This window comes from Abramis brama (assembly GCF_963993115.1).
Source record: "Abramis brama genome assembly, chromosome: 2".
NCBI lineage: Eukaryota > Metazoa > Chordata > Actinopteri > Cypriniformes > Leuciscidae > Abramis > Abramis brama.
In genome coordinates this window covers 42088588-42113302 of record NC_139964.1, presented here as the reverse complement: position 1 = coordinate 42113302, position 24715 = coordinate 42088588, and the positions used below count along the sequence as shown (strand labels likewise).

The 24715-nt window shown below is 39.6% G+C and overlaps 1 protein-coding gene across 2 annotated transcripts in view; it reads left to right on the top strand.

Annotated features, from left to right (window-relative positions):
* nlgn4xa (neuroligin 4 X-linked a) overlaps positions 1–24715 on the top strand; it is a 124192-nt gene that overhangs the window by 31947 nt on the left and 67530 nt on the right. For both annotated transcript variants that reach the window (XM_084106986.1, XM_084106985.1), the window contains one exon: positions 7410–7562. In XM_084106986.1, the coding sequence (XP_083963112.1) occupies positions 7410–7562 (153 nt within the window). The remainder of the gene's footprint in view (positions 1–7409; positions 7563–24715) is intronic.

Genomic DNA, 24715 nt, shown 5'->3' with positions numbered 1-24715 from the left:
ACATACCCAATCAGCAAATGAGCGGAGGCCTATATATATACACAGTCCACTCACCTATGTTCCTCGACAGTTTTCAGCATCTCTCCAACACCCTGTCTCCTCACACTCGCCTGGTTACTTTCCTAACCAGAAATACGGGGGTAGTACTCTGGGTTCGGGCCAAATTCCGAGCTCGGAGCCCTGTCCTCCTACAGCACACCAAATACGCATACTACTTTACTCTGATCTGATTATTTGTAATTGTGAACTCGTGAAACACACATTTTGGATTCCGTTGACTTTCAATATGGAGAAGGAAAAAAAAAAGAGACACTGATATTTCTCAAAACATCTTTATATTAAGGTTTGGAACAACATAAGTTTGAGTAAATGAATGACAAAATTTTCAATTTGGGGTGAACAATCCTTAGCTTTAAAACTTAGCTTTCTAAAGATTATAATGTCCTCATGTGCTGTATAACTTAAACTTGTTACAATGTTAAGGAATTATGGTAACTTTTACCTGATATCTATCTATCCATCCATCCATCCATCCATCCATCCATCCAAATATTTAGAAAAGAAATAATGTTTCTCATCTGGTGACAAATATTGAACTGGTAATTAAAGAAAAATGTATAATAATAAAAATATCAACTATTATAAATAGCCTTGGACTTTGGACTGAGTTGTCCAGATGGGATATTAACATACTCATAGCATTTTTAAATCAGGCTACTTTAAAAAGTCTTGAGTCTTGTAAGTACCTCCACCAAACACTTCTTGTGCTGAAGAGACGAAGATGGTGTTTTCAGAAGGGCAGGATCGATGCTCTCTGTCTGTATGAACATCTGCAGTGGCGATGAATTACTCTTCCTGGCTCCCTTAAGGTTGTACCTATGCCATAAGACTCCTCTGCAAAATCACCCTACAGCAATGCACCAGCCTCCGCAATTTCCTGACACCTTTGAAACTCACCCAGAAAGACTCTTTAAATGCATAAAAATGAAAGAGAAAGCTGCTCTCTCTATCTGTAGTCCCGTTAAAAGGATGACACTCTTTAGACTAGGTCTGTACAGAGAAAAAAAAAAGCTTTTGTTTTGAAATGAATGAGTGAAAGAATATTACTTGTCAACCATACCTTAATTGGTTAACATGGGCTCTGAATGGAGGGCCTACGGCATTACTTTAACAGCTTTATTAAAGGTTGATGTTGAAAGCTTACATTTGAGACCCAGTAGCAGTACATGAATATCAAATACGGTACATGTCCAGAAGCCACAGTTGACTTCAGCTTGATGTGAGGCCAATAATTGGCATACAATTGTCTTTAATGATATATTACAGCCAAGTTTTTGCTTGTGTGCCTAGCCGGTATTGCTGTGCATTACAAATCTGTGTTACAGCTGAACAGACTGACTGAACAGCTCAGCATTGTACAGACTGCATGGTCATTAACAGCCATCTTACCCTACTAACACTTGAATAGATTATCTAGAAAAAAAGATTATGTCATTATTTTCTTACCTTTCGAAACCAGTATGACTCTTTGTTTCTTTTTTTATATGTTAAGAAAATAATATATTTGATATATATATATATATATATATATATATATATATATATATATATATATATATATATATATATATATATATATATATATACGTACAGTATAGTGCTTTTGTGTCCATTTTGAAGCCTGAAAGCTCGGTAGAAGCTTTGTGGAAAACAGTGAATAGTACATTCTGCTAAATATCGCCTTATGTGTTGCACAGAAGTCATACAGGTTTAGGAAGACATGAGGGTGAGTAAATTATGACATAATTTTCTTTTTTGGGTGAACTATTTCTTTAATAAGAACTGTTGAGTCTAATGAAGAATTCAGCTCTTTCTCTCTCTCTTGCTTGCTCTGTATAAAGATGAGTAATGTGTGCAGTGCTGTGCAGCACATGAGGGAATATATTATCCTCCTCGGCCTGTCCTGGCAATGATGAATGTCCAGGGTGTGTGCACTGCGGAGTCACCCCCACTCACTCTCTCCTTTCGTTCCTTCCTTCCTCCCTGACACTCTCTCTCTCTCTCTCTCTCTCTCTCTCTCTCTCTCTCTCTCTCTCTCTCTCTCTCTCTCTCTCTCTCTCTCTCTCTATCGTTCCCTTTAATTTTATTTCTGTCTTTCATGTTCTCTCATTGTCTTTTCCTGCCTTTCCTTGCCACAGCACAGTTCCACAGATAAAACCAGAAAGGGAACTTTTATAACATCTAAGTGGCGAAACTCTGGCCAGGATGCGTCAGAGCGGATGCATAAAAGGCCGATCACACAGGAAATTTTCTTGCATTTACCTGGGCTGTGCACACATTTTGGGGGGCAGGTACTCAAGAAAAAAAGGGCACCCCTCTTATAATTATTTATATTAAAAAAAAAGTAAAGTTACATGTTGATCCTCTTTTGATTAATTATACTATTTAACACTATACATTTTAAACCAATTAAACGATATCAGTACCAACAAAATACATCTTACCATTTATCAAAATCCATTTACACTGCAATTGCCTAAAAATTTTAAAAATTGTACGAGATTTATTTATAATATCTAAAAATAACATTTCGAATATTAGAAATATGAAATGTTGGAAAAAAATGAAATGATACTATTATATATGAAACTATTACAGAGAATCATTCATTCATCTGATTCGTTAAAACCAGCTGATTTTCCATTCAGCATTCATGAAAGAAGCAACTTTTTGAATGGGTCGTTGAATCATTGACTCACCTGATTCATTCAAAAACAGTGAATCATTCAAGAATGAAACATTGCAGATAGGCTTCTGGGAGACGCAACATTTCTTCTTTGTTTGGAACTATTTTCACTGGCAAAAAAAGAGCAAAAACAATCAAAATTGACAATTTTGTGTCTAAAAATAGTCAATTCATATAGTCAACTTATTGTTTATTGAACTGTTGTATAAAATGAATATCACATTCTGTAATCGTGCTGATAGGCTATTTGAGAAAATAGCACTCTTGCTCGTGTGATATTGCTTAACTATATTATGTTATAAAAACAACATACAAGAACTTATACAAGAGCAAATTAATATCTTGAAATTTTATGGCATTTTTTATAAATTTTGGTGACAATTCCGACCTTGCACAATGCTATTTTACGTCAACGCCAGACTAGCTTGCTCGTTGTTAAGTTTAACAAGTTAGGCTGGCTGTATTGTTTTAATAGTGGTTTAATTTCACAGAGGTGACAAACAGTGACAAAGTTTAGGGCAAACACAATTGTTAAATGGCTGTCACCAATAAAGGCGTGGAGACGTGGATGCTGCTCGCCTGCTCTGCAGAGTGCTTTGGTGCTTTGGTGAGTGGGAGGGGCTTGTGCGGTCTCGCAGTAGAATAAGTTGTCGGGGACACGGTGAGAATTGATTGAAAAATTATAAATAATTCAACAGGCCAATTCAACAATTAAAACAAAAAAATCTGTAAAAAAAGGGCACTTATATTGTTAGAGGCCAAACTTAAGGTATATCTGTGCAAGTGCCTTTAGAAGGATGTCTTCAGCGATTATGTTGCATATTGCCAACTCTGTCTTATGGTTCTCACACGTGGCACCAAATTAATGTTGTGAGGTTTTGGTTGCATGTTACTTAAGGTTAGTATGGCAGATGACCCTTACACTCCTTTAACCACGGGGCACCAGCTAAGTTAATTTACCTTAACAGTAAAGAACAATCAAGGAGAACTGTTGAATAAATACAAATTATGTAAATTGGAGGGAGCTGTCAGTTAAGCTTGTTTCTGCCACAGAATAAATAAAAAAAAGATAATTGTCACTTTTTATCTCAAAATTCTGACTTTTTTCTCAGAATTGCAAGATATAAATTTGCAATTGCGAGTAATAATGTCAGAATTGTGAGGTATATACTCTTAAGCATTTCATTATGACTCGCAATTCTGACTTTTTTCTCACATTTGCGGGTTTAAACCTTTGAATTCTGACTTCTTTTTTTCAGAATTGTGAGATATAAACTTGCAATTTTCAAGTTATACAGTCCAATTCTGATGAAAAAAGACTGACTCAATTGTGACTTTATATCATGCAATTTTGACTTCATAAGTCACAATTGCGAGTTTATATTATGCAATTCTGAGGAAAAAAAGTCAGAATTGCGAGATTTAAAAAGTCGCAATTACCTTTTTTTATGTTTTATTCAGTGGCGGAAACAAGCTTCCATATTCAGATGATCAATCTGAAGCATTTGTGACATATCGGATAATTTGTATTTAATAATACGTACTGTATTATTACTATTACTACTGTGTCAACACAAGGAAGACAAAATTGTAATAGAATACATTTTATTAACAATAAGATTATTCCTGGTATTCATTTAGTAGTTGTATTAGTTACTGGATAATGAAAAAAAGTGCATAAGATGCATAAAATCAACATGATTAAATTGTGGCAGAGTTAAGTTGTCTAATAGAAATAAACTGTTGTTTCTCTAAAACTAATAAGGGGAAAAACGTTATTCCACATTAAACAAATAAATAAAATATTATTTGTTATTTACTGACATCCGCTATGCAACCTCTATGTCTATATGGATTACTTGTATGATTTATTTATGTATTTTTGAAAACTGAAAATTTTCCGTAGACTTGCAATACTAAAAGTTATAAAAGTTAGACTAAAAGTTAGAGTAAAAGTCCATACAACAGTAAAAGCTGTATGAAATGATCAGCTTTTCATTAGACATCTCATATGGATTGTCATGAGAATGTACAAGCTAAAAGTGTTGCTCAAATTGAATAGCACTACATTAACAACCTGAGTGTTAACATTCTGTGAACGGCCCGTAACTCTTTCCTCTTCATCATTCACAAGAGCCCAAATGTTTGCCAACTTCACAAATGTCCAATGCCAGTTAAGTTTCAACACACCTGGGATGCAAAATGTGCATAGATGTGCTTCCTTCTCAGCTACAGTAACAGCCCATCCAACATGTCTCCTTGATCTATGAGTTTGCTGTGAAGAGCCTTAAGATGTGTATCGGCATCTACTCTAGACAAGTTCATGGCAGCACTCCATTCTCGTAATGTGTTTCTGGATTGTTCTCCTTCCAATAGCTGTGGAGATTAATGATTTAAATTGTTTTCTTGGAAAGAGCCCATGAAATCAGTACCTAAACTACTTCTACTGGCTCAAGTTTGCCAGTTAAGATTCACCATAATAGAGGTTTCCAATTTTGTGGGTGGTATGCTCTTGCCTGCGATGGTAGTAATGGATTTGCTTGCGATTTCGGGTCAGGATAGGTAATCCTAGAGCAGTGTAAAAGTGTAAAACATCAACACAAAGCTTGTGTAACATCTCCACTAAACTAGAATCCCGTGCGCAGCTATTAGTCTGCCTGGTTGAGAGGCAGAATGTTAGACAGGAGGTTCTGCCCTTGCTGATGGTCCAGCGCAATAAAGGTGCTGCAACGCTGAAAGTTGTACACCAGCAAAGAGCTGCAAAATAGATGCACTCGCATTAGTGCACTGCCTGGCGCCCACTCAGAACCCGACCGAGATTAATCACCTGTCACGACGGGTTGTTTTCCACCACTCCCTCTCTTTCTCTCTCTCTTACTGTTCCCCTCTCTCTTGTTCTCCCTGTTTTCCTTTGCGGGGAGAACGATACACAGACTTGCCGTTAATTCTGTTCTCCTGCCCACAGGCGCTGTAGGATTGTGCCAGCTCTGCAGCAGACCACGCTGTGTGTGTGTGTGTGTGTGTGTGTTTGTGTCTGTGTGTTAGTGTTTGAGCACCACCTCTACACAGTTAATGAAGCCATATGCAACAGAAACCAATAATCAAAGTACAGTGAGGTGGCTTTGGCTGAATACCAATTACTTACGTTGTCCCCTGTTGGACTCCACTCCAGTCTGAGAAGCCAACCAGGGCGTTCCTAATGCAGATATACCACTCCCACTGAGAGGAGGCTGTGTGCAGTGAGTATGTTTACAGAGGTGGATGCTAACAGACACAGGCACACATACCGAATGTCATAACCCCTTTTTGATGCCATTAGCTCTCATTCCATCAGCTGTTTTGAGCGGGCTGAGGAAACTATTTGATGAAATATTAGTACGGTAAACACATTGCTCTAATAACCAACAGTGCAACCCAGAGAGCATTAAAACACACTTAATTAAAGATGCACACTGATTATTCTCCCTCAAAAAAACTATGTTAAGGCTTGTTTGTTATCAGTAATTATTATTAGTAGTAGTAGTATTTATTTGAGGAAGCTTTGAATAAATTGTAAGTTGTTAAGTATATAAATGGGTGTTTCTTCAACTGTGCACAGTTAAACACAGTGAAACGAAACTAAGAACAAACACGACTAAATAAGTGTAACACCATGGTGTTGAATAAGAAAATTAATTACATTTTATTTTTTATATTATAAACTATTTGCTTATTAGCATGCATATTTCTAGGATATTACTGCTTATTAGTACTTATAAAGCACATATTAATACCTTATTCTGCATGACCATATTCTACATCATTAATCCTACCCAATACCTTAACTTAACAACTACCTTACTAACTATTAATAAGCAGTAATTAGGAGTTTGTTGAGGCAAAAGTCATAGTTAATAGTGACAATTGGACTCTTATCTAAAGTGTGACCAAACAAATATAAATATGTTTTACATCAACATCAACCGCTGCGACAAAAAAAAAGTGGCCTAAGTTGAAGAGAAACATTTGTATCTTTTGTTGTTTACAACTTCCATTAGTATACATGCATTGATATTAATGTTCAGCCTATGCAGTAAGCACAATTGTCTAGAAACTCTCAATGTATTTTTATTGTGACTAAACACAGGGACACATCTGCATCTATATTTGCTGTCCTGTTCAAGACCAGTAAATATCTGATGGGAAAAATCTATAGTCTGGGTAAGCCTGCCTGCAATTTGTGAATTGCTATCAAAGACTTCCTCATCCTTGGGCTTCATGTCTCCTGTTTTATAATCAGCTTCCTACACGTGTACTAATCAGGGGCTTTAATCAGAACAAGAGAACCCCACAAATAACCAATTCATCTGCAGCAATTACGGACTTCCCTGTGCATGAGCCACATCTTGAGGTGAATCTTGCTGAGGTGGGATTAGTTTCAATGAAAATGCAGCTTGGTAATGGTATAAAGAAGCAATTCAATTTGAAATATTTGTCTGATCTTCTCATTTGGGATTGTCCTATTGGATTTTCTTGTCAAAGTGTAAAGCCTATGTGTTCTACTGATGTCCGTTTACTGAGAAAAACTGTCACTATTAGTTGGACAAAAAAAGTTGTTCAGTCATCCCACAGAAATAAAATGTTTATAGTATGTCCAGATGATTTTTGTATTTTCTTCTTGCAGACATCCATGATGAGAATGGGCTGAGACCTGTGATGGTGTACATCCATGGTGGGTCCTACATGGAAGGAACAGGGAATATGATTGACGGCAGCATTCTGGCCAGCTATGGAAATGTCATTGTGGTGACCCTGAATTATAGGCTGGGAGTGCTGGGTAAGTCGTTCATTTTTCATTAAATGGTGGATGGTTTTGATTACAGAATATCTTTATGACCTCCTGTTTTATATTCAGCCTCCTACACATGTAAAAAAGATACACACATGGTTTAAAGAGGCACATGATCTTGGAATAGCTGAGGGTCCATAGGCTTAAAAGTCACATCATTTAAAATGAAGATTTCAAGAAGATCTGGATGGACTGTTATGTAATATGTTTTAGTTTAGTTTTTTAGTTTTAATTCTTCTGTTATGGTCATACAATGCAAACATAGCATCTATGATTTACTTATAATTATTTTTCCAGTTTCTTGGCCGGTTGTGCTTCAGTGTTATTTTACTATTATTGATATATTATACAGTTTTAATTTGTATTTTGAATTAGCTTTTATTTTTATATTCTCAGTTTTCATTTAAATTTTAGCTTAAGTTCTTGTCATTTTTTTAAATTTATTATAATTTATATTTAGCTTTAATTTTTTTTTAAATTTTATTTAAGTTATACATTCAGGCATTTAATACTTATATTTTACTTAATTTCAGCGTTATTTGAATTAACAGAAATTATTTTTAATAATTGACCTCATAAACATAATGATTTTCTCCCATAAAGTAGGGAAGGGCAAATTTAGTACTTTTTAAAAGTGAGAGGTGAATGTTGCTACACCGCTGGTCATTAAATTTCAGAATTTGTGCTGTCTAATAAGTTTTAAAGTCCACTTTGGATTTCATACTCTTCTTTCATCTTTCGTTGCAGGACAGTTATGCCTCAGTAGGATGTAGGATGATTAAATTTAGTTTAAGAATCTAGGCTGTGGTAGGTAAATATTGAAAAGGGATCATTCACAGTCTTCCACTTCGGCTGTTCTTACAACTCGTTATCAGCTACAGCTCTCTCTGAGGCTGGTTATATTTAGATGTGTTGGAGCCAAGCGGAATAGGTATAGGAAAAGGCCTACTGGAAAAGTATGCTCTGCGGGAAAAGACAGCAGTTGGGGGAAGCAAAGAAAGTGGCAGAGAGACCGAGGACAGGAGTGAGAGAGTGCAAGCGAGGCCTTTGTTAAACGTGTTTCTGCTTCTCTGCCTGACATCGCTCAGCATGAAGGTGATGGAGATAGTCTAAAGTGTCTGGCTGTCTCTGGCTTTACGGAGAGCAGTTTGAAGCATGGTGGCAGTAAAAAGCAGAGCCCTATAGAGAGAGGGCAAAGTGAGATTGGAACATGTTCCCAAGCATATAAAATTGCAGGATCGTGTCCGTTTTGTACCCCCTTTTCACAGAGTGATAGCTCTTTCTCCACAACAAAAGTAATATTTTAACACCTCTGAGGTATCTTGGTGGCAGTGTGTGTGTGTGTGTGTGTGTGTGTGTGTGTGTGTGTGTGTGTGTGTGTGTGTGTGTGTGTGTGTGTGTGTGTGTGTGTGTGTGTCTGTGGCACTGCACAGACTGGTCTCTAGTTGGCCCATGCCCAGTCCGCCACCAGTGAGACATATTTCTTCTCAGCTGTTTTTAGACCTAGTGTTGTAATAGCTTAATCTAGCTTTTAGACACATGCTCACTGATTAGCCAAGGGTGAGAGGAGCATTCCAGTGTGGAAATACTATTTGCAGAAAGCCACACACTCCTCTCTGGAATTAGCTTGTTGGAGAGTAAAAATTGCTGCTGAACATATGCAAACATATTTGAGATAGATATAGCGACCTGTTATGCATTATGTGGTATGCATAACAGGGTTATTTGTGGGATAATCATGCGGGAATCATTACGACTGCATGGGTATTCATCTATAATCATTTTGTATAGGCTACATGGGCATGCATGTGTAAAATTTTTCTGTCAAATTTGCATCAGTAACTGTGTGTGTGCTTTCATAGTAATTGCACCATCTGCAGTGGGGCACATGTGGCCTGCCAGTGATCCAATAGAAGCTGTAAGAATGAACTGAGATGTGTTACTGGCACATGACACTCTCTCTCTCTCTCTCTCTCTCTCTCTCTCTCTCTCTCTCTCATGGCAACGTGAGCAGACTGCCGATGTGTCTCATAATACAGCAGAACGAGTCTGTTTCTGCACTTAGCATGTCATCACAGTGCATTGTGGGAAACTCAATTCCAATTTGGCATAATGAGGTATTTATGTATGCAGCACTAAATGAAGAATCAAAATGGCTACGTTCACACAGCAGCATAAGGCCCCGATCAGACAGAACGCGTTTTTTTTAGTAAGAGGCGTCTTTTTTAAATCGTTTTCTATTGGCATTGAGCGTTTTGCTCGTTTTTTATGCGCCCTCAGCGGCTTGCGTTTTAGCAGCCTGCTGCGCCTTGTGTTTTTGTTAGAGCGCTCTGAGCGCCTGAAATTGAAAAAAAAAAAATCAACTCTGAGCAGAAAAGTGCCTGACGTCATTAGCATTTTTTTTTCAATTGTCCACTCGAATGAATGGAGAGGTGGGACTTCCGTTGTGGTGGCGGAAGTTTACAGTTGCTTTCAACGTCCGGAGACTGCAATGATGGAGGAGAAACTTGTGGTGGCTGTCGCGAGTTATACGGAGCTGTATGACTTCACAAACCGCAAATACCACAATGTTAACAAAAAGCAGCAGGCCTGGAGGCAAGTTAGTGTGGCAACATAGATGTCTACAGTTTACTTAACAGCAAACCAAAGATTCTAGAGCGCTCGCGCTATAATCTTTGATTAGACTAACAGGATAGCTGATTTGGTGGTTGCCTAGCAACATAAAAAACACACCACACTGCTCTTTTCTAAGCTAAAAAAAGTAAACCAAAAAAGGGCAGTGCGGTGCGCCTCACGCTTTTAATTTGAAAAAACGTGGTCTGTCTGAGTCTCTAAGCCAGTTTTTGAGTGCTAAATACAGTTATGGTCACACACAATTTGGTTATGAATGAGAGTGGCAACTGCATTCAAATCTGATTACATAATTTTTATCCCTATTGTTCAACCAAAAAATAAAAATGTATCATTTACTCACCTTCATGTTGTTACAACCTGTATGAATTTATTTTTATTTTTATTTTTTTTGTGGAACACATAAGAAGATATTTTGAAGAACGTTGGTAACAGTTTTGGTAACCTTTGACTTCTATTTTTTTCAAAATATCAGAAAGTCAGAAAGGAAAAAAATCATACTGTCACGTTCAGTTTAGTTTTGTTCATGGACTTTGAGTGTGTTTTCATCTGTCACATGTTTCTTTGTTCAATTTCCTGCTACTCATCCGTCTCCTTGGTTACCACCATTATTAGTTCAGCTTTGTTTAGTAATTATCCTCGGTGTTCTTCTAGGAAGACTCTCCCAGTTGCTGGTGGTTTTACAGTGCGAATGCAGCGGTGATCGCAAGCTTTGAGTTCTCAACTGCTGTCTTAACAGCATCAAATTTCTGTGTTTGTTGACGGCTGGTTAGAGGGCAGAAAAATGAGTCCTTCACTGTTTCAGTTCACTGTTCAGTGTTGCCGCGGTCATTCCCCTGTGTGCTCCAGCACTGGTGATGGGTCCCATTTCCTGAAAGAGCAACACGGGTGTGTTTGCGTCTTTTTCAAGATGCCATTCCACCCGCGCGTTTCTGGATGCAATCGTTATTTGTTCCCCCAAATGGACGATCACAATAGTTGTATCACGTGTTTGTAGAATGTATATGATCAGAGGATCATAGTGAGGCTTCCCCGACCAATCCCTGTGGGCCCCTCACTCCTCTATCACATCGCAGTCGGTGGAGCCCCCGTTGAGCGCGCTGGTCCCGGACCGACCAGCCGTTTCATTCATTCACAGGTGCACCTGTATCCGGCGGCCGCTGCTTTTTGGACGGGGCCCCTCATCTCCCCCCTAAAGCCTGTGAGTTCTCGCCCGTTCTGACTGTAAAGCCTGTGGGCAAGCCACCTCCTCTTGCGTGCCATGGCGTTGCTACAGGTCTATCAGGCCAGGGCACTCATGGACATGCACGAGGGTAGCCCAGACCGTGTGCTCATAGGTGAGCTCCGCACCGCATCCAACCTCGCCCTCTGGGGCACGAGTGTCATGGCGTGCGTGATCGTGCGTGATCCACGTTAGTGGTCCAGGAGCGCCATCGTTGGCTCAGCCTGGTTGTTATGGCGAATGCGGACAAGGTCTGGTTCCTGGTCTCCCCAATTTCCCAGGTTGGGCTGGTCGGTGATGCAGAAGCGCAGACGGAAGCCATCCAGCACATCTAGCCATCCCGCCGCCGATGGCAGTTCCTCCGCCTACTCATCGCCGAGGGTGTTCCCCTGCCGCCGCTCCCGCTGGGCCTCCACAGCAGCCTCCAGCCAGGCCTCAGCATAGAGCCGGCCGCAGTAGGGACACCCAGCCCGCTCTAGGTGCTGCCAAGCCAGGTGGCAAGCGACAGCGAAAGCATTCCTGAGTAGGCCACTCAGGGATGGATGAGGGTGCTTTTGGAGTTGGTCACTGATCCACTCCCTCCAACCGGATGAGGCCCGGGTTGAGTCTTTGTTTGAGTGTGTGTTTCTTCCACCTCTGGCTCCCAAAAAATGCGGAGCAAGCAGTACCCACACTTCAAAGAAAGAGCAAATTCCTCTGTTCCTGAGTCCCAAGAGGGCAAGTCTGGTGGTGTATGACCCTGTAAAGCCTTGCACCCCTCAGCCCCCTCTTGTTCGCCAGCACGGCAGCTGGGTGCGGTTCGAGGACCCGGTCATCCGCCTTCTCAGGCATCCCTGGCCGTCTCATGGAGACGGGTAAGTGTTGCACTGCACACTCAGACCCCGCCTTCGGGCCTCTCGAGCCGGGTCTCTGTCCTCCACTTCGCTGCCCCACCTCAGGTACATCTGTGGTTCCCTGCCCCCTGGCCCGGTTTTATGGAAGCCTAAAATGCTTCCAACCGGTCCAGCCTGGCCCCAAATGGTACCTTCAGACTCGGCTTGCGAATCATTTTGCTCAGCTTCCACTCAGGCTCAGTGATATTCATCATACCTAGGTGTTGAGCAGAGATGCTCCTAAAAATTTGTGAGATTCATCACACCTAGGTGTTGAGCAGTGCTCCTGTTCTGTGTGTGTACGTCACAGTCCTACTGGTGAAGGACGCAAACTAGCCATTCCCTCCAGCCGATATGATGTCTGGCTTCCATGAGCCCGTACTTCATTGTACCCTAAATGTGTGGTGGGTTACGACCATCTTGGATCTGTGTCAACTGAAACGGGCCCTTTTTCTAAAGCCACTTGCTAAACACAGTGATGCATTTTCAAAAATGCCCCGTCCCCAAGCTTGGTCTGCAGTGTTCGACCTGAAAGACATGTACTTCAGATCTCTATCCTTCCGCTCCAGAGGCCTCCTGTGTTCTTGCATTCGAAAGTACGAAGTATCAGTACATGGTCCTACCCTTTGAGTGCTCCATAGCCAGTTGGCTCCATAGTCAATGGGAAAGAGTAAACTCACCCAAGGGTTGAAGATCTCTTTTCTAGTATGGAGATGGTCTCGGTCCAGCGCATCTCTCAGATAGAGGTGTGTCAGCTCAGTGCTATTCAAGAAGTGAGAAAGGGTCCCACTGAAACTTTTTCAGAGGCTCCTGCGGCGTGTGATAAACACCCTGGCCTGTCGCCAAACCCTCAGCCCATAAACAGACCTTTAGTTTCCCCGGGCCAATGGCTCCTAGAATGAGTGTCCACTAATACCGGCTGAGGGGCCACGTATAAAGGGCATGCAGTAACAGAGGTCTGGGCGCCCTCCGACTGCATTGGCATCTATTGCCTCGAGTTGCTTACAATTTCCTCGCTTTGAGACACCGCTGTTCTGCGAGCATGTACCGGTCTGAAAAGACAATGTTGCGACCATTGAGCTACGCTCCCCTCACATGTTGCAACTCGCCCGCCCCCTCCTCCTTGGAGTCAAAAGCTTCTAAGGTCACTTCATTCCACTTATTACTACTGGCCTGCTCAATCGTGCCGCTGACAAGCCTCACGACAGCCTCTGGCCCAGAGAGAGTGGAGACTCCGTCCCCAGCTGGCCAGCTGTTTGGGACCACTTCAGGGCCACACAGTTACATCTGTTGCCCCTCCAGACTCGTCCCTCCTCCAGTTGTTTCTTCTCCGTCTGAGTGGATATCCCTCAACACAGAAAAAACTCTGGCCACAGCTGGCCCTGGGGCCCCCGCAGAAATGCATTCCACAGTGAGCCTTCTTGCACTACAATGCTAAAATCAGGAAGAGATGGAGCAGGTCTTGCTAGTTGCCCCTTACTGGCCCAACCGACCTCTCCTCTCGACAGCCTTCCTGACTCCTTCCTCAGAGTACATTCTAAGGGATGGGGCATGATGGCACCTGCGTCTAGACCTTGAAGAGTTCCAGGTCTAGTTCTAAAAAGAACGGGACGCGGAGGTTCTGGTTACTACCGCAATAATTTTTATGCCGTAGAGACCATCACTTCTGTGAGAGCACCCTCTCAAAAAGAGGCTCACTCCCCCTTAGAAGTGGAACCTATTCATTGAATTGAGTCTTCTCTCCATGAGGAGATCCCGAAGGTGTTCGATCACTTCAGTGCTTCCTTCCTGCTAATGGTTGGAGTGAGGGCTGTCTCCTCCACCCTTAAAATGTTGTGGCCTCTGTATTGATGCACATCGTAATGCAGTGGATACAAATCCGTGGGAAGTGCGACTTGATCGTCAGGTTCCTGAAGGGAGCAAGGAGACTGAATAACCTCCTTGCGTCCCCTCTTTACCCTCTTGGGACTTATCTCTTGTGCTACTGCACTACAGAGACCTCTATTGAGTTAAAAATTCTGTTTTTATAGGAACAGTTCTCCTGCTTGTTTGGTCTCTATCTAGAGGGTAGGGACTTGCCCGCATTTTGGGTCAACAAATCATGCCTGGAGTTTGAGCCGGCTAATTCTCATGACACATGAGACCCCGGCCTGGATATGTGCCCAAGGTTCCTACCTCTCCTACGGGACCAGGTGGTGAGCCTGCAAGTGCTGCCCCGGAGGAGGCAGACCCAGCCCTGTTTTTTTCTCTGTCCGTCCGCTCCAGTGCGGTTATACGTGATCAGAATGCAAAGCCTAGACCTTAGACCAGCTCTGTCTGTACAGAAACCAGCAGAATGGAAGGCTGTTTCCAAGCAAAGGTTGGCCCACTACATGTGGTTGCCTTCATCTTGGTGAGAAAGTTTCCCAAGATGCACGTACCCACCTGGGCGGTGAGCTCCTCCTAGGTGTTGACACAGAGTGCCTCGCTGAACAGATGTTAAATAGAGTTGGGGGCTGGGCAACACCTATACACGTTCGCTAGAGAACTAGCCTATGTGTCGAACCATTGCTTCCCTTGGGCTCCCTTCACATGAAGCCAGTTTCACTGTAAGCACGGTTCACAATTCTTGTTCCACTGAGTTCCCCTTATTAGCCAAACCCTGTCGAATTCCTCCATACCTTTCGACAACGGACGTGGCGGAACTTCCGGAGCCAGGCCTATCACTCATATGCACTGGTGGAAACTGTGGTAGGCTGGGTCCATATGTTGTGATCCCTACGACGATCCCATATGTGTATTCTTCCACGGTACGGCTCCCTGCGGCAAGCCCATGTCTTCCCTCGGCAGAGTCTGCTCTGCCGTCACTGTCGGTTGATCCTCCCCTCTGTTTAGGCTGGAGTCATCCCAGTGACATTCCATATGTTGTACTGCTCAGTAATACGCCCAGTCCATATGTGTATTCTCCACATGTTACCTCCTTTCGGGCAGTATGTGGTTTCTGCAGCGTCCCTTCCTTCCTTGATAGGGTAGGCTTCCCAGTGGTCCTGTGGAACAGCAGTTGACTTCCCTGGCCTAAGCCTTGCCCTTCTCCGCCTCAAAATTGCGGGGGGTCAGGAGGCTTTTAGTGGCGCTTTCCATAGTAGATCCTATTCAGTCGACGTTGACAACGTCGAACGGGAACGTCTCGGTTGCGTATGCAACCCCCGTTCCCTGAAGAAGGGAACGGAGACGTATAGCTGGACCACCACTGACTCCGAGTTACTCTCGGCACCTCAGCGAAAAGCAACTAGTGTGTGCATCCACTTCCGTATTTATACCCGCGCCGCGGGGGCGGAGTGTGTAATGCGAATCACTCACGCATCACTCAAAAGAACAGCATTCATTTGAAATAGTTTTTTCTTGTAACATTATACATGTCTGTCATTTCACTTTTTGTTCAGTTTAAGGCATCCTTGCTAACTAAAACTATTAATTTATTTAATACTAATAGAATACAAAATAAATTGCAGTGTATATATATTTTTTAATCATTTTCTATTTTTTTTTTTTATTTTTTTTTTATATGTTGTATACTGTAAACCTAGACAAAAGGGTATGGTAATTATGTAAATATAACTTCTTTGTGGTTGGGATGATGTACAATATTTTTTTAGGGGATGAAATTGTGTCTGTGTGTGTGCGCGTGTGTGTGTGTGTGTGTGTGTGTGTGTGTGTGTGCGTGTGCGTGTTTATTACTAATATTAAATAGTATTGTGTTGATTTTGTTTAATAAGAAGCCAGCATCTTTGACTTAAGTCATTGTAACTATCTTTATAGGCATTATTTGCAACTGTAAGTATAAACGGGGCAATTTGATATTCACATATGTTGATAAATACGGCTCTCATTCCAAAACCATGACACTGTCAATGTAGCCAATCAGATTAAAGCTGTACAACTAATTTCTTGCTGCGCCAGAGAGAACCTCAAGTAGACATGCAAATCTGCTTCTTGAGATTTTTCAGTCTATGACCATAAAATTGAACTGCAGAGAGTCCAGCAGAATTGCACTTTGGCTTTTATCAAACAAGGTATTCAAAAAACCTTCCCAAATCACCCTCTCAGTCGTTTAACAGGCAGTAGCTTACTCTAATAGACCCCTCTGCAGTGGCTCAATCTCCGCAGAGCCTTTATCCTATTCACTTCTGTCTCTGTCAGGCTGTCTCCCGCCACTGCCTGGAGGGCTCCTACAGTTTACTGGAGGTCTGTGAGTAAAGTCTCCACAACAGGGCAAGGACAGGCACAGCCCAGGGGAGGAATTAAGGCCGATTGGACTGAAATGGCTTCATGGGGGACGAAGTGAAATAGAGAGATTAGGAGCGACAGACAATGAGAAACAGGGCATTTTGGGTCACATTTTAAGCAATAGCAATATAACGCCACAGTAATATTGGTGAGAATGTGTTTGAGTGTCTTTGGGCAAGTCATGCTGTCCTCAACTGCCAAAAGGCAGAGATGTTTGTTGTTGTCTCGTGGTTGCTCTAATGACTGCTTTCTTTTACACAAAAACAGAGAGGAGAGGTGATGTAAGGTAACGGCAGGAGAGTTCAGTGGAGGACTGGTCCAGGTAAATGTGTTAAGAGTTGAGAGTGGACAGGAGTGAGGTATTAGAGACTGTTGAGTATATTAAAGATAACATGTAAACACACAAGGAGATGAAGGGCTGAATCTACATGCAGAAGAGGCTGCCAGAGAAGTTAAGAGGAGAGTCGACATGGGAAATAGGGAATAGAACAGAGAAACTGTTTTGTGTGGCATGGAGGGGTGTGGCAAATAAATTGTAAAGGATATTGGAGCTGTGGTCTAGCAATAGAGACACTGTTGAACTACAGAGAAGTAGTTCAGCCTGAATTGTGCTCTGTAAAGATGGGCAGATCCAAATTAAAATATTCATACTTTTGTTACTAATGTTGCATTGAGATGATCATTACGGTGGCCGAGAGAGCTCAACGCGCTGCAACTGAAGAAAACACATGCAAATAGAAAAAACACCCGCAAATCAAGAAAACATCTTCATCAGTTTCACAACACATGTGTGCTCCAAATACTCACAACACAACCAAATACAGAAACGCGCTGCAAAAGTTCACAACACAACCAAATACAGAAACGCGCTGCAAATAGGACAGAACACAACGGAAATGTTTCCGGGGAACCCAATAAGTGACGGACGGACGGCTGGGACGTGCTTATTGCTCGTGAGCTTTACCTATGCCCTACTCTCTTAAAAGGGCAGACGGCAGAGCCCTTGAATTGGGCACTTTGGAGGGAGCGGGGCACTTGTGTGCCATTATGTTGATGAAGGGAGCAACGAAAGACAACGTAATTTCCTCATTATTTTCACCTGGGATGTTCCCATGACAACGCAGCGCGTGTCCATCAGCTGAACAGCTGTTCTTACCAGAAATATAGTATTATTGCTGTTAACATAACTGTTGCAAATAAATATACATTTTATACAACAAAGTTTTTAAAATACGTGTTATATCTGTGTGTGAGTGTCTCAACTTTAAAACTTGCCATCTCATATTTGGACCCTAGCTGCATTCTAACATTTCTTATGAAACTTATTTTAACATAACATGACAAAATGTGTACAATGTAACTGATGTATAGATTAATGTCTTTCCCTCATGTTCTTTTTCTCTATCTTTTTTTATTTATTTATTTATTTATTTTAGTCTTCAGCTCATTGTTCTTTTTAGTATTCTTATGACATTGAACATATTGTAAATACATTTTGTATATTGTATACAAAGTTGTATGTCATAAACGTGTCATCTCTGTATGTTTTGCAAAAAAAATAAATAATAATAAAAGTAGACAGCTGTAAGCACGTCCTAGCCGGGTCCGTCACTTATTGGGTTCCCCGGAAACATTTCCATTGTGTTCTGTTCTATTTGCAGCGCGTTTCTGTATTTGGTTGTGTTGTGAACTTTTGCAGCGCGTTTCTGTATTTGGTTGTGTTGTGAGTATTTGGAGCACACATGTGTTGTGAAACAGATGAAGATGTTTTCTTAATTTGCAGGTGTTTTTCTATTTGCATGTGTTTTCTTCAGTTGCAGCGCGTTGAGCTCTCTCGGCCACCGTAGATCATAGTTAAATATGGCTCTAAAGTAGTTTTAAATGACTCCTTTATTTATTTAGCATGGAAAGTAATGGTATTAATAAGCTTAAATGTAAAAAAAAAATGTATACTTATAATAACTAATAGCAATACTATTAACCCTCTGAGGTCTGAGCTGTTTTCTGGGCCCTGGAGGTGTTCTGACATGCTCTGACATTTCTGGTTATTTCTGTTACTTGTGACATTTTCATGGCTAAAGTCTAATTACACTGTATTCAGCACAAACTCTGCTACAATAATATATCAGCAGCATGTATGTAAAGGTTTGTAGTTTTGAGATAATGACATTTATGCGTGGTTTGTGAAAATACAAAAAAAAAATTCTCACTGAAATAAGGCCATGAAACCCATACTGATTATTTCTTCACAAGACTTTTGAAAATTGTATCACGTAGCCTAGAATATTTGCTCTAAAACTATGTGAAAATCACCCCGACTGCTCATTCAGATAAGACAATATATTGATTTAAAAATTTTGCGACGTGTTTTGTGTGAAAAAGCTTTATGCGGAGGTCATTAATATGTATGCTTTTCCACCTGAGAAAGACAAAGACCCTCCCCTAACGGCCCTATAGGAGCTATCAGGCCCTGTCATTCTGAGCAACCTTGCACAATACTGTAAATGAGGAGATTTAAAAAAGAATGGCTTTTAAATTGTTTGGATTTATTTACAACACAACATAGTCCAAAGATACACAACAAATGCCAAAAAAGCACTTATTGAAAACAATGATCCAAAGACAGAGACATTTGTGCCATTCCTAAAAACATTGTACATACCTTTCATTTCCAAGGTGTTTGATTTTCACTTTACCATGTTCATGTACAGAGACTCATGTGAATGTTGAAGTCCTCAGTGGCATCTGGGCCCTGAAAAAAAAAGTGAACATACTGATATCAAGAGAAAGGCCTGCACGATTTTGGGAATAAATTTTAGATTTTTCTGGTTAAAATTGCTTTTTAAAATTCACAGAATACACACACACAAATATTTCCAACAATATATAATATAATGAACACCAGGTTTGTTGTGCCTTGTAGGCATAAGCTATGCGCAGTGCTGGATAAAATAATAATAACAATAACCTATAGGAGTATAAATCTTCCAAAAGATTTCAGTAACAACTAAGCTAGAGAAAGATATATTGATTATCATGTTACTTCAAATGTTTCCATTCGTTATGATGATATGAAATGAGATAATAGTAAAAACATGAAGCCGTTTGCTTTTCAAACGCGATCGCGATCCAAAATATGATACATTCAAACGCGATCGCGCTGCAAAATATGATACATTCAAAGGCGATCACGATCCAAAATATGATACATTCAAACGCGATCGCGCTCAAATATAAAACATTATGGTTACCATATACATATCTACGTTTGAGCAGATACCCAGCAAACACATTTACGTTGTGGCAACGTCTCTGGCACGTTGCATTTCTGCTATGGCAACGTCGCTGTATACGTGCTCGCAACATTGTAACAACGTAGAATTGTAAGACGTGACAGGGCTGTAGCAACGTTGTTGCGCGACATTCAGCAACTGAGAGACGACGTTCTGACAATATTTTTATATGGTGTATTTTGTTAGATAATTATATACTTTTTATCGTTTATTGTTTATCTATATTATTTAATGGGGCTATCAACACCTGCAAGTGTAGCCTACACTTTAAAGAGTAAAAATGACAGAAGGTTTTCGTTAATTCAACTTTATTAAAATTGCATATAATCAAATTGCACTTCCAAAAGTCATACATTTGTGAAAAAAGAAAAAAAGAAAGAAATAAACGAATACACATTTATTTTAAGTATAATAAATAAAACATGAAAATCAAAGGCAGATCAGAACATTTAATGAACAAAACCGGGTATGTATGACAGACAGTAGCCGAGCGTCACCGGGGAAACATCCACAAATCCAGCAAAGGAGCAAAGAAACGAATGAGACTAAATAGCGGAAAAATCAAACGAAAAACTAAACAGTGCGAGCGATGCTTCATTAATCACATTAGAAATTAAAGCTGTAGGTTGTGTTTGATAGCTGAAGTAGGCTAAACGCAATACTCACGTATCCTTGCTCGATGATGAATGAGAACACAATGAGCCCAACAACAGGTGGTTGGAATTTAAAAGTCTGATTTTCCCGCTTCAGGGCAGTGACGAGTACATTATGTAGTCCAGTGGTTGTCAAGACACCCTAGGCACAACCTTAAGCAATGGCCCTGAACGATGGTTTAATGTCAACATTGTGACAACGCTGTAACAACTTCACCACACAACGTAGTTATAGCAACCTTTTGGCCATGTTGTTAAAACGTTGTTAGAAGGTTGGCTACGTTGTGCCAACGTTCTGTGTTTGCTGGGTATCCACAAACACAGTAACAGTAAACACGGGTCTAAATATTATAATATTCACCATATATCTAGCAACAGTTCAACTGCAATGTGAAATTTATGCAACAATAGCAAACTAATATGTAAGAATTTCTTACCTTACATCTTTCTTGTCTTCAAATCGCGTTCTTCTTCTTCTGATGTAAATCCAATGTAAGCTCAGGCGCGTCTAAAAGCAGAGACTTGTGAAGTGTTTTGGTGTTTTGTTTTTGAGGTAGGCCTAATGAGCGCGATCGCGTTCCATGTGGAGATTTGCATGTGAATCTCTTTTGTGCGAGTGGGCGTGGTAAATTAAAAATAATTAGGAAGCGTTTGAGAAGCTGGACATCTTGTTGGTTTTATACAAATTACTTAAACAGAGAATATTTGTTTTCAGTTTGAATCCGATCATTTAAAAGTACACACTTAAATGTTTATAAAGGTATATGGCTCATAAATGTGTGACAAGTATTCGCTGAGTTTTGTTTCAGTTTATAGACGTGCTCAAGAAAAAAAAGTTCACCGCGACGGAGAGGCAGAACGCACACCCTGTTTATTTTCTTTATTTTGCAAAAGCACAATGTTTTGATTTGATTGTAAGTGGACACATACAAAAGTAGAAATATCACAGATTCTTTTTTTTATATTTCTTTTTTCTGTATGACCATAAATGACAGAGTAATTTAAGTTTATAGTGCTACAATGTGGAGAAAATCCGGCAAACGCGCGGGCGGGACCTCAGAGGGTTAATGATAATGATATCACTATTTAAAAAAAATAGTTTTTTGTAGACATTTACATAGCAGTCGGGGAAATAATAGTAAAAATAAAGATTTATTTTTCTATTAACTGAACTAATTTTGTATGGTAAATTGGCAGCTAATATGGCACGATAATAATGTTCCTGCAGACCCTCATGACTATGTGTCAATGTCCAAATTTTTTATTTATTTTTTAAATGTCAGATAATTTGACCTTTTCATGATGAGGCAAGGTTAGTTCAGGTTGTAAAATGTCCTCAACTAATTAAAACCTTAATGATATTTATGAATGAATCATTATATGAATATTTATGAATGAATGATATGTCATGATATATATGGGTGATTCTCCAACTATGGTACTTTTTCTGTCCTCGACAGATATTAAAAAAAACTAAAAAACATTTCCACTTTTTTTTTCTTTTCACACTTACTACATGTGTAGGGGAACCTATATATAAAAAAAAATCATTGTTCAATTCTGTTGTTTTATATAAAATAGGAGGCATTTTATATGCGTTTTTTACTATTTTGCCGCTGTCCCTAGGCCAGACTTTGGGTCTTCAACCTTATCTCACTTAAAATCTAATACTGATATAATTTTAAATTCAAACAGAAAGTATGCATTATAACCCAATTCATTCAAATCTAATAGTTTTTTATATATTTCTTTTCAATTTGACATATTTTAAACATGTTGAACACTTGTCCCTTGGGTTCACTGTCATTTCCACACCTCTGCATTAAATGCAATCCCAGGCTCAGTGTTCTAGATTTGTATACTCAGTAACCATACTAACTGACACTCCAGAGGAAACCACATGGCTGAATGAAAGAATGGTCCCAGCACAGGTTAAAAAATTGGAGATATATCAAGGTAAATATGAGAAATACTGTGAGTATGTTTATTGTATGTCATTTCTGAACTGCTCATAATTCATTATGACGGAAACATTTCTGGATTTTTACAATTTCATCAGGTGATATTTGAGATTATTTAATGCTAACTCTAAAACTAACACTAACAGGCTAGTCAAACATGAGATATTAGAGGAAAAAGGGGAAAATTTCCACAACCGTCTTTTCCACATCTGTCTCCATGGAAGTGATAAAGACAGGTTGGCTTTGCAAGGACATTGTCTGTGCTTAAAAGTAAAGTAGTTTGCCTATAGTACTAAAAATATAGTGTAAACACATAAACTTTACATAAAATGTCATAGAGAATGTTTTAAATTGAGATATTTTATTGTTTACAACTAAATCTGACTTAGTCTCTCTGTAGTTCTTTAAGATGGCACCCAAAACATCAGCAGAGATGTCCAGACTATTCAGGGAAAGACTAAAATCTGATCAAATTAAATATGCTGAGTTCCTAAGGAAAGACAGAGATTATTTATAATTCTACTACAGGTTTTATATCTGAAATGTTATTTTCACCATAACCCGCCTTTCCCTTGTCATTTCCACAACCACAAATATTTTTGGGTAAAACATTAAAAAATAATAAAGTTAAGGTAATGATGGTGGTGGTGTTGATTATTTAGCAGTTAAGGGTAGTATATGTATACGAGTTAAAAAATATCAGATTTGAAAATGTCAGAAATATGAATGAAAGGTTTCAGTGGCTTAGTGTTCAGCGTTCAGCGTTTTTTTGGTGTTAACTTTGTAAAATCTTAACAGTTGCATTTCAGAGAAATAAATCAATTTACAATTTGGAAAGATGCAAGTGTGATGTGTAACCCAATATATTTATAACTACAAATATTTCAACATTTTTGGTTGAAAACACATTTTTGTTCAGTTGTGGAAATGACAATTTATTTTGCGATGTCTGGAAAAAAAAAAAATATATATATATATTATTTCATAAAAATCAGCACAGCCAACTTCAGGGCAGGTATCTAGGCATACTGGGGAAACAAATTATGCCAGTAATATTTTAATTAAAAATGTTTCATTTTCTGACAATATCCAGGTCCAAAAAGTACCATTATATATATATATATATATATATATATATATATATATACCATATACCAGTATATATATATATATCATGAAATATCATTCTCACAAAGAAAACTTTTGTTAATGCAACATTTTTCGTGACGCAAAATCGTTTACAAATATGTTTTCCTCCTATCTCTATTAATTTCCTTCACCACGTCCCATTAGGGGCTCCGTATTTCTCTACTCTATTGATCAATATTATTTTTTTGTTTTTTTGTTTATTCATCACACAAAGGACAGGATGGATGAGGAAGGAGGTTTAGATTGAGAAACTGAGCTGACTTTTTAAGGGGAGTCTTCAAAGCGTGACACATGAAGCACATACAGTGCTGGTTAACATCTTCCCATTACAATCAGCTCAGAACACAAACAATAAGCAAACAAGCTCCTTCGAATGGCACTGATGCCCAAGGCGGGTGAGAGAGCTGATTTGTCTGTACCAAAAGAATAAAAACAATACCTAATTAAAGACAGATCAAGCCCCAGCTGATATTTCCTTTTAACACATACACACCTCTAATGGCTTTTAGAAACGCAAACCGCAAGGATTTATATAAATGAACACAATTCTCTCAGGATGATGCAAGCCCTCTTGTAGTGATTATTCAGACATTTTGAATCACCGTGGCCCCGTGAGAGGGTCTGGCAACTCTGATAAGGAAGGCTACCTTGAGAGACCCTTGTTGAAATTCCTCGATTTTGGAATTTTACCTTGTAGTGCACTAATCTTTCCAACATTAAATAAGCTTACTGCATTTTTATTGCTCATAAACATTTAGCTTTTACAATAGCTTTTTGTCTTAAGAACCTTTAAAGAACACAGACTGAAATGTTCAGCCTCTAGTTTGCCCTTAAAGTTTGGATGTCTATGCTTAGCTTCTCTCATAAAAGGTCATTGTTGTCATATTGTCATGTCGTATTTTTTTGTATTTTAGCTGAATTTTCAGTCTTTATTTACTCTAGCCTTCAGTGTCACATGAACCTTCAGAGATCATTCTATGCTAATTTGATGCTCACGTAACAGTTCTTCTTCTTATTATTATTAATGTTGAAAACAGTTGTCGCTTGATATTTTTTTGTGCAAAAAAAAAGAAGTATTTTTTACACAATTATTT